At 41.8% G+C, this 11,503-nt stretch overlaps 1 protein-coding gene across 1 annotated transcript; it reads right to left on the minus strand.

The window, feature by feature from the left end:
* Positions 1-7,085: 7,085 nt before the first annotated feature.
* On the minus strand, positions 7,086-11,202 carry LOC131736994 (uncharacterized). The gene is made up of 4 exons (XM_059023403.1): positions 11,031-11,202; positions 9,984-10,602; positions 7,670-7,715; positions 7,086-7,196 (listed from the first exon to the last, which is right to left on the minus strand). Exons 1-4 carry the CDS (start codon positions 11,149-11,151, stop codon positions 7,086-7,088), a joined length of 897 nt encoding a protein of 298 aa, XP_058879386.1. The 5' UTR covers positions 11,152-11,202.
* Between the last annotated feature and the right edge of the window lie 301 nt (positions 11,203-11,503).

Raw genomic sequence — 11,503 nt, forward strand, 5'->3', positions numbered from 1 at the left:
CCCTACTTTTATCGTTTAAATATCAGCCCTATTACGATGTGTTTATTATCTGTTGCCTGTAGGCATTTCATTTTATATTTAACTCTTAATTGTTTACAGTGTAAGTTGTTCTCTAGATACAGTTTAAATCACATGTATTTGTGGTATTCATAAGAGTAGGTAATGATGGACACTCCATACACCCCCATATTCTAATACTCTTAATAAAGAATATGTAACCAAGTTTCATCCCAAATCAGAGATGTAGTTCTCTAGATACAGTTCTCAGTGTTTCATAATCCAGTCCTGGGGACACACTAACAGTCCAGGTTATTGATCCAACCAGCACATAACAATTTATTTTAATATCTGCACTGCTTTACATTCCATTTCAAACGCTGACATGTTCTGGGACCTAAATAGAATGTGGGAATTATTGATTGTGCTGCATGCACCACCAGTCTACTATTTTCCCCCTTTTTGAATATATATATATATATATATATATATATATATATATATATATATATATATATATATATATATATATATATATATATAATACATATGAAAAAATTGTATTGCCAAATAGAGGGGGTAATATTGTAAAATTACTATTAAGAAGTGAATCTTATTGGATATTCACTCTCACAACTATGGAAACAGATGGTCTCAATGAATGTTTGGATTTTAGTTCTTATTTTTAATTGACACTGTGTAACTATTAATTATAACAATTGTGATTATCAATGAATATATTTTGATTGCTTCCAATGTTGATTGAATTGGTCTGTAAGAAGAATTAAAATGAGAAGCTAAAGTGATCAATTTAAAATGAATTATGATCTGTTTTTATGTTTAGTATTCTTAATGGATGCATGTAACTGGTATCACGTAGATTGACAGAGAATGAATCCTTAACTAGATCTTAAACATTGGATCTCTAATTTAATTGTGATCATTTAAAATGTTAATCAATAGTAATAGTGATGTAATGTCTAGTGCTAATTAATTGATATCTAGATAAGTGCAGTTAATTGAATGATTGTATCATCTCTGTATATAAGCTAGGGTGGTTCCTTTGAATAGTCATAATAATTAACTACCTGAGAATGCACGTTGTATCGAAATGCTCAGCAAAACTGAGCGCCGGTACTGTGTAACCCGGTGAGAGCTACTGCCGGTGGTCGCAGCAGTCCGCCACTTCCGCCACTACCTCAGAGGGCTCCCCTTCACGATTAGGATGGACTACGCAGCCCTGCAGTGGCTCCTGTCATTCCGGGAACTGGAGGGACAGGTCACCCGCTGGATCAAGCAGCTCTAGTCCTTCAATTACAAGATCCAGCATTGGGCTGGAGCCCGCCATGCAAACGCGGACGCCCTGTCCCGCCGATCCTGTGCCAGAGAGGGCTGCACACACTGTGTGAAGAGGGAAGCCCAGGAGACAGAGTTGTCGGTGGCTGAAGCACAGGAACGGGATCCGGAGGTGAGACAGACCTGCAAGATGCAGTGCAGGGAGCTGGTGCTAGTGGATGCAGCCAGCTGGAGGCAGAGCTAGAAGAAGGACTGCGAAATGACACCGGTGATACAGTGGTAGCAGAACAGCAGAGGCCCCCTTGGGAAGAGGTGGCCCGGGAGTCAGCCGCCACAAGAGGGCTGTGGGCACAATGGACCAGCCTGAGCATGAGGGACAGGGTCCTACAGAGGCAGTGGAGAGAGCCAGCGATGGGGGAAGTGAGGTGACAGGTGATGGTCCCACTCATCTTGATGACAGAGGTGCTAAAGGTGTACCACAACGGAGATGGTGTTTGGCCGGCCATCGGACACACTTACTGTTCCCCCTGGCCCTGAGTATGCCCGGAGGCTCCAGGATCGCATTTGCCTGGAACCAGTTGGGGACTGCAGGTTCGCAGCAGAAGCGCAATTATGACATCCGGGTAAGGGGGGCAGCACTTCGACAGTGGAGAGCTGGTCTGGGTCTACAGCCCCAAGATGAAGTGAGGCCTTTGCCCGAAGTTCGATAGCCACTGGCTTGGACCATGACAGGTCCTGGAATGCATCGGAGAGGTGGTGTACCGGGTCCAGTTACCACCCCGAGGACGCCAGGTGGTTCTCCACATGGATCAACTTGCCCCCTACAGAGGACAGGATCCGGCACGGCCTGATCCAGTGGTACCTGACCCCTCCTTACCGCCAGCCCCCTTCCACCATCCCCTGCCACTGACGCTCCTTTATCCGATGATCCCCTTTCTCAGCCATCTGTTCCTGAATCCCCCTTGCCCGGAAGTCCCCCCCCCACTTTCCCCTGCTAGCTGTCCGCCGCCTGCAGTAGCTGAGAGCCCAGGGCCATCAAGGAAACAGTGGCCCAGACGACAGCACAAGCTCCCAGGTCATTTTCTAGAATTTGTCGGTCCCTTAAGGATGAGGAACTAAGAGGGGAGCTGTGACCCAGGCATTTGCATTGCAAAAGGACTTGTTGACTGTCCTGTTTGTTTGTCCTTTATGTGTTACATGTCATACTGTTTTGCTGTGCCATGCCACTAGCTAACAAAGGGGGTGGGGGGTGGGGGGGTGGTGTTAGTTGCCAGTCTGTCCGGGATTGGTGAAGACGGATGGAGGGCGTGGTTAAGCAAGGAGATAAATAGGAGTGTATTCCTGAACGGGAGGAGTGAGTTGGAGAGTGAGTGACACTGAGTTAGTGTTTTCAAGTAGCCTATAATGACAGGTAGATGAATGCAGTTTGCATTATTGTGCATTTAAATGTGTTATAAATGATGATGGTTCCGTGATTTCATATTGAAGTTCAGTAAAATAATTAATGTAGCATAAATGCATTCTGTTAACAGTAAAGTCGTATTTTATATAAGGACTGGGAATCATCAACCTGCTTACGTGTAATCTCCGTTTTAAGTGTATAAATATTTCTGAAAAATTGGTTATCATTTATTATTATTATTATTATTATTATTATTATTATTATTATTATTATTGTAAACAAGCTTAGTTGTATAACCTATTTTTCAGAAATATTTATATGCAATCACAGAACCATCAGTTTATAACATATTTAAATGTACAACAATGAAAACTGTATTCATCTAAATGTAATTTTAGGCTACTTGAAAACTGAATGGAAATGGTTATTGAGTTTGACTGCAAGTTTCATTGCTAGAAATATCAAACGCACAATACTGTGGCTGACTGCAAAATATGTCCAGGCTTGGTCTCTGGAAATGGTGGCAACCCTAGATGGCAAGTTATTCTTGCAAACATGGGCTCCAGACTGCCTGGCCCTAAAGTGGATCTGCACCAGCTATAATTATAATTAGCATCGCTTGCCAATCATGGCTGTGAATTTGGCATTTTGTTTAAAGCTGTGCCTGACCTTCAGAAAGAGGTTGTTCCCTTGTGGAAACCATTCTTCCTCTGCAGGGCCTCTGCCTGATGTGAGGATTGCAATGCAAAAAGAGGCTTTTTTTTAATTAATCGTTTGCACTCCTAACAAAAAGCTATATTTTACAAGCTCACATTTATGATGTTATGCCTCATTTACCTGATTATTGTACCTTGCAATTCTGCAATAATTCTTAATTTTATAACCAAACATGTTTTGCAAATGTTTTCCCACTATGTAATTAGACAACCTGTGCCAAATGTAAAGTATAGCCTATAAATTGGTTAATAAATACATTTAACCCAAGTGTTACAGTAATTTAATCCAATAACCTTTCACCACTCAAGGCCTGGGTTCAGTTACAAATTAAATGAGTTTGGGGGTCTGTAACAGGGCAATGTTACATACGTGGGTCGTCACTGAATAATAAACGCCACTTTAATAAACACAAGCCCCAACGCGAGGGTACCAACAATGGTAACCCTAGTGCCAAATTTAATAACGAAAACAACACAAAACAAAGCTAAAAATAAAAGTTTTCTACACAAGGCGAGCGCTAGCCTCACTAAAAGAGATGTCCCGCTCCAGGACCCTACTACACTAAGAAACCCTCTCTATAATTAGTTTGGGATCAAATCCCCTAAACTGTCCCGGCATCCTCCTGGCAACTTCGGCCTCTTCCTGACGACCTCGGCTGGACAATACCTTCACGAGCACCGTCTGGGAGAGGAAGGGTTTTGTGTAGTAGTTCTCTCCATGGAGCGGACGCTCACCTCCTCGATGTAATCTCAGGAAGCCTTCACTCAGAGCCCGTCTGTATGGCTATGAGCCGTACTATTGCCTCGAGCTGTGGCGCAGATGCTTTTTGAGCTACGCGGAGCCTCCCCGGGCAGGTCCCCAGCCAATCTAGACCTCCCGATCAGCTCAGCGCCGGTGTCATGGCAAATCACGCACCCCTGCCCCCTATATATAGATAGATAGATAGATAGATGATACTAATTAAACCATATTTAATGTTTTTTTTTTTTTTTTTACTGTAAAGGTTATGTATTTAATCACACACAGATCAATGTAATGTAAAGCATCCAGAGGTGATAAATAACAAAAGCTAGAAAAGTATCAACATTACAATTAATGGGCCGAAATTTGGCAGGGAGCAACATTTGTCATGGCATCGGGCGAACCTAACTGCTCAATTGGTTTCCCAGAAACGCATCACCTGTTATGCGTCCTAGCTGCACACAGCTGAGCAAGAACCAGAGACAAAGTCCTCCCTGTCACAGGTCTTAGCTTTGTCCTTAGTGGACTTCTGTCAATATTATGAAGGAATGAAACAGAGACTAAAAGAAGTAGATTGGATTAAAATAGAGAAAACATCCACAAAGAAAGGATGGCTATTTTTAAAAAATGTAGTACTACAGGCGCAAAACAAATACATCCCAAAAGTAGACAAATCAAAATCTAAAACAAAATGGCCAAAATGGTTTAATACAGCAAATTAAAAAAAAGAAATCTGAGAAAAAAAGGCACTTTTCAGAGTGTTTTAAAAGGGACCAAGAACAAAGCACACAGAAAGAGTGCTTGAAACTGCAAGCGCAAGTCAAAAAGTTAGAAAGGCCAAGACAGAGATAGAAATGAACATTGCCAAGGGGGCTAAAACCAATTCCAAAAAGTTTTTCCAATATTATAACAGCAAAAGAACATTCAAAGAGGAAGTAAAATGTCTAAGAGATACAAATGGCAACATCATAGATGAAGTGAAAAAAACTGCAAATATATTAAATGATTACTTTTCACAAAGTTTTTACAAAGGAGGATACGGACAATATTCCCCACGTTGACCTGTTCCTATCCAGTTTTAAATAACTTTAGCATAACAGAGGCAGAAGTGTTAAAGGGACTAGGAGCTCTTAAAATAAACAAATCCCCTGGGCTGGGTGAGATCCTCCCAATAGTACTCAAAGAAATGAAAGTTATTTACAAAACACTAACTAAGATCATGCAAGTCTTTTGAGACAGGGGTTGTACTGACAGAGAAGAATTGCAAATGTAATACTGATCCACAAAAAGGGAGACAAAACTTCTTAAAATCCAAAATGGAAAATTATCTATATGGTAAAACTATCCTGGGAGACAGTCAGCATGGTTTTAGGAAAGACAGATCGTGTCTAACTAGCCTGCTTGATTGTTTTGAGGATGCAACATCGACAATGGATAATTGCAAAGCATATGACATGGTTTATTCAGACTTTCAGAAATCTTTTGACAAAGTCCCACATAAAAGATTAATTCTCAAACTGAGCGCAGTAGGGATTCAAGGATATGCATGCACATGGATTAGGGAGTGGTTAACAAGTAGAAAACAGAAAGTTCTGATTAGAAAAGAAACCTCAAAATGGAGCGAGGTAACAACCGGAGTACGACAGGGATCAGTATTAGGTCCTCTGCTCTTCCTAATCTACATTAATGACTTAGATTCTGGTATAGTAAGCAAACTTGTTACATTTGCAGACAACACAAAAATAAGAGTGGCAAACACTGTTGCAGTAGCAAAGGTCATTCAAAATGATCTACGCTGCAATCTGATTCAAAATTCAAAATTCTAACAGGTATTGACAATGTCGACCCAGGGGACTTTTTCGACCTGAAAAAAGAAACAAGGACCAGGGTTCACAAATGGAGATTAGATAAAGGGGCATTCAGAACAGAAAATAGGATGCACTTTTTTACACAGAGAATTGTGGGAGTCTGGAACCAACTCCCCAGTAATGTTGTTGAAGCTGACACCCTGGGATTCTTCAAGAAGCTGCTTGATGAGATTCTGGGATCAATGAGCTACTAACAACCAAATGAGCAAGATGGGCCGAATGGCCTCCTCTCGTTTGTAACCTTTATTATGTTCTTATGTTCTTCTTATTACAAAACTGACCTGCTTCCTCACTCACCCAATGAGGGTAAGTAGTTCACAATACAACTGAATGTTCTGTCTACGCTCTGCCAATAATACCAGCACCTTCATGAGAAACAAATGAATCACAAAAATGTGAACAATAACGTTCTTCAGTAAATGTCATCCCTCACTACACACTGACATAGTAATCTGGCTATACAATTAATTTTCTGTCCACAAGTCAAGGGTTAACAAGCAAAATAGTGATAATTGCTTGATCCACCACAGATTACACACTGACAACACAAGGTTCTGTATAAAGGTAATAATACATTTTTGTAACCTAAGCATGATTATGCGTATAATGTATATCTTATCTCAATCCTTGTGCTCTCAATTGAAGCCCCCCTTCCCCCCCAAACACTTCATTAGTTCTCAAGCTCCTCAGGCACATTGTATGTGCTTCATGGACTCCACTGTGCATTTGGTTACTACCGGTACAATCAATGTTCACTCTGGGGCTTTGCCCAGGTGTCATTTTATTCACCATTTCACCCTACCCAAAGGCAAATTTTAATTAAAATTCTTAAATGTCGATGGCTGATTATGGTGATGTGGGGCACTGTGAGGTATGCATGTGTGGGAGGGTGTGGGTGATTCACTGAGCACACAGGAGTCAGAAAGTGTCTTTGAAACACCCGCGCAGGCACACAAGATTTATTTATACCCTGGCAGGGTGGCACCAGGGATATACTCAGGGTTGCTACCAGAAATGGTATCCCCCTGAGTTGCTTATACACATTTAGGTATATACATAATAATCTATAAATCAAAAGCTTTCATTTGCTGGCCTCCTTGCCTTTTACTTGCTCCGGTCACTGTCGTTCTGTATTTACTCAAGTTCTCCGAGCAGAGCTCCTGCTGTGTTGTATCCTATAAGGGCAAGAGCGAAAGAATAACAGAACGTCATTTTTATTGATCGACTGTCCCCACAAGACCTGCTTCCTCACCACTCAGAGGGATCTACACCCTCACCCAACCTCCTACAGGGCTTCAGACCCCCCCCCCCCCCCCCATCCACCCACCCCTAGCGAACTTGCGCCCCTGGCTCAACTTCGATGTGATGATGGGCTACTCGGGTCTGCCTCGGGACCGGATAAACACATCAGGAAACGCCACCACCAGCCCCTGAGCCCAACATTTCTGCTTTAGTGTCAGATTGTCCCCAATCTGCAACAACCCTGTTTTTGTCAAACATAAAGATCAGCTCCCAGGTCTGTGACGTCATCTGCTTGCGCCACTTCCAATGCCTCTTGTTGCAACCAGGGCTTCAGGAGGTTTAAATGATAAATGTGCTTTTCTCTCTGCCGCCCTGGCTGGCAGATCTCATAGTCCACCATCCCAACCCTGGCCCCTGCCAAGCGCACCAGGGGGGCCCCCAAATGGCAGTTTCTGTGAGAAGTTAAAAGGCTTAAAGGAAAGTGTTCATGCTTCGGGACATCGAAAAGTGCAATGACTAGCCTGACAATGTAACGTTGTTGAATGAAACATTCTTTTTTTTCTTGCCAAAAGCTGCAATGCTACTATGTTTTAAAATGGTTCTGCCTAAATAAATGTCATAGCAACAGCCTTTCCCCAGTTATATTAATAATTTGTATTTGTTGAAGTTCAAAATTAAAGAGTACAGCTGTTGTGTACGTTGTATTACAAAAAGCAAAAGAGAAAGGTAAGCTTTACTAATAATTCTGTTCAGGTGTTTATGATGTGTTCTGGGAACTTGTCAGTAAAAGTGCTTAGCTTATAAGATCTATCACATCACAGCAACTAAGCAAATAACAAAATAATACTAGCCAGGGCCGGCATCAGCACCCAGGCAACACACAAATACAGAAAGTTTGTGTTCTGTTCTCTGTTACTTGTGTACTAAGTAAGCCGGTAGTTTTAATTAAACTTTTTTTTTTTGTTTTTTTTGTGTTACTATTTTCAGTTTGTACAGTAATGTGTAAAATTCAGCAGCATGATTTATTGTGTGTTACCGGTAGGCTAAAAAGAACGTGTGCTACAGGTATTCATTTGATTTGTGTATAGGCCTATTGTACACATTTATTACAATTTTTTTTTTTTTAAATCGGAAAACTCATGTCTCCAGGCATGTCCAGTTTAGCGAGGCACTTCTGATTATGAAAAACTTTTTGATAGAAAAATATTTTTGATTTGGGGGTGAAGGTGGGTGGGGCCCACAAAAACTTGGTGCCGGCCCTGATAGCCTGTGCCATTTTAACTAATTAAGAAGTTACTGAGTTGAAGAGGGGAATGAAAGGCTAAACTCGTGTCACCGGTAGTTTTTATTCTGTGTTGTGCTGGTACAACTCCCAAAGGATACTTGCTATTACTTATACTTACATATTACTAAAAATCATCAAGGTAATCACTCTTCCAGTAACCACTGCAAGCAATGAACATCCGTTTTCTGTTTTAAGTTTGTTTAAAACCTATTTACGAACTTCCAGGACCATGATCTGACCATGATCTGCTTGTAATGGCAACTGAAAAATCATTGGTAAAAAAAAAAAAACCTTGATTTTGATGTCCTGGTTGATATCTTTGCAAAAATGAAGCTTAGATGATATCCGCTGCTTCACTAGGTTTATTCATGCGATGCCAGAGTGTGGCAGAGTGTCCCGCCCCTATTATTATTATTTGTATTTTTGTTTGCGGCGCGGATAAAAGCGCCACGTCTTTTATTATTATATTTAAAACCCCCGTGAGGATGCATGACTCATCAGCTACTGATATGTAACACAATTTTTGTTCCTGGGTAGTAAGTGTTATTTCCTAATTGCTTATGCCTCAAAAGTATAGAAAATGGCTATTATTCCCCACAAACTTTGCTTTTGTGACCACGACAGTGATATTTTGAAATTTACCTATTTCCAATGAGAAAACGGGCGAATTTGTGTCTTTTCGTTCACATAAAGTCAGAAAAAAACAACATATGAATCCAAATTAACATGTATTTATACTAAAGTAATACATAAATGACTACAAAAGATTTAGAAGTGAGTAGTTTTTCGAGATTTACGATTATACTGTAAATCACTTTCACGAATCAGCCCCCAAATGTAGTCTCCCATCATGTTCTCGTTATACTGTCCATGGTAGCAGCGTTCAAAGTCCAGTATATCCTGGTGGAAGCGCTCACCTTGCTCCTCCGAGTACGCTCCCATGTTCTCCTTGAATTTATCAAGATGAGCATCAAGGATATGGACTTTAAGGGACATCCTACAGCCCATTGTGCCGTAGTTCTTCACCAGAGTCTCAACCAGCTCCACATAGTTTTCGGCCTTGTGATTGCCCAGGAAGCCCAGAACCACTGCGACAAAGCTGTTCCAAGCCGCTTTCTCCTTACTAGTGAGCTTCTTGGGGAATTCATTGCACTCCAGGATTTTCTTTATCTGTGGTCCGACGAAGACACCGGCTTTGACCTTTGCCTCAGACAGCTTAGGGAAGAAGTCTTGAAGGTACTTGAAGGCTGCCGACTCCTTATCTAGAGCTCTGACAAATTGTTTCATAAGGCCCAATTTGATGTGCAGTGGTGGCATCAGCACCTTCCGGGGGTCCCAGCCGTACTCATCATACTTCAAGGCGTCCAGCAAGGTCTTGATGCTGTTGTAATCCTCTTTGAGGTGCACCGAGTGAGCCAGGGGAAGAGACGGGTACTTATGGAGCAGCACGGCTTTGAGGCTCCTGGATGAGCTGTCAATGAAGAGGCGCCACTCATTCTGGTTACAGGTGATTCCGATTGCCTCAAACAGACTGGTCACATTGTGGCAGAAGCAGAGCCCATCTTGACAGGTGAAGAAGCTGGAAAAAGGTTGGTGACGCTTCCTCTGATCTGCGACTTGCACACTTTCATCCAACAAGTTCCACTGCTTGAGCCTAGACGTCAAAAGCTCGGCATTGGACTTGGTGAGACCAAGATCTCTAATCAAGTTGTTGAGGTCTTTTTGGTTGGGGTAGTATGGGATTCTCTCCTCAGCTCCACCTCTGAAATTGTCATCTGGATCTACAACGTCTTCCTCGCTCTCTGACTTGCTGCTCTCTTCTAAAGACGACTGCTCTCTCTCCGGAGGAGTGGGTACGGGGAGCTCATGGCAGTGTGGCACTGGGGCAATGGATGAAGGAAGGTCCGGATACGTGATAGCAGGTGCATTCTTGCCATTCCGACGTTTGGAAGGGTCCACCATGCAGAAGTAGCAGTTGCATGAGTGGTCAGTGGGTTCCCGCCAAATTCTTGGGATAGCAAACTTCATGGCTCTCTTTTCCCCTCTGTACCATCCTACAAAAATACATTTATTTCACCCATGACTAATGTGTAAGAGATTCTCGCAACATTTTTCATATATGATATATTTTTTCAATAACATTGAAAATTGTAAAACATTTTAAAATTAAAAACTTTTACAATTTTAAAAATTTTAACAGGAGGCTGTGTGGTCCAGTGGTTAAAGAAAAGGGCTCGTCATCAGGAGGTCCCTGGTTCAAATCCCACCTCAGCCAATGATTCACTGTGTGACCCTGAGCAAGTCACTTAACCTCCATGTGCTCCGTCTTTCGGGTGAGATGTAGTTGTGACTCTGCAGCTGATGCATACTTCACACACCCTAGTCTCTGTAAATCGCCTTGGATAAAGGCGTCTGCTAAATAAACGAATTATAAGAACAAATTTTATAACATAAAATTCCGAGCAACAATTGTCCATCTTACCTTCCAGAGTTTTTTTGCAGTGCTCGCAGGTGAAATGAGGTGCCCAGGGTTTGTCTTGATCCCCGACAGGCATGCCGAAATATGCCTTGTAGGCCTCACACATCTTAGCAGATGCTTCCATGGAGTACTTTTTCGCTCTTGTCTTGATAAATTGGCCGCAGACATAGCAAAATGCGTCTCCCGGATGCTTGCAGCCCCTTGATGCCATCTCAGAAAAATGCAGATATGTATCCACTTAGGCAGCTGGAACTAAACTGAACTGGTGGGATTAAGGCCCCTGTATTTATACTACTATTTATATTACTGGAAAGTTCTAGAAAGTTCTAGAAGTTACTCCAAGTTTACTCAGCACTGAATCTATCTGGAATGTTCTGGAAAATATGTAAATTTCAAAATATCACTGTCGTAGTCACAAAAGCAAAGTTTGTGGGGAATAATAGCCATTTTCTATACTTTTGAGGCATAAGCAATTA

This window comes from Acipenser ruthenus, chromosome 4, assembly GCF_902713425.1.
Source record: "Acipenser ruthenus chromosome 4, fAciRut3.2 maternal haplotype, whole genome shotgun sequence".
Taxonomy (NCBI): domain Eukaryota; kingdom Metazoa; phylum Chordata; class Actinopteri; order Acipenseriformes; family Acipenseridae; genus Acipenser; species Acipenser ruthenus.

Excerpts from the sequence above, each read along its gene's own strand:
- LOC131736994 (XM_059023403.1), bottom strand. The coding sequence starts at position 11,151 with ATGGAAGCATCTGCTAAGATGTGTGAGGCCTACAAGGCATATTTCGGC. Across the intron at positions 7,716-9,983 it reads AAAGCCGTGCTGCTCCATAA|AAACTGCCATTTGGGGGCCC; the intron begins GTACCCGTCTCT and ends AACTTCTCACAG. Across the intron at positions 7,197-7,669 it reads TGCGCTTGGCAGGGGCCAGG|GATACAACACAGCAGGAGCT; the intron begins GTTGGGATGGTG and ends TTGCCCTTATAG.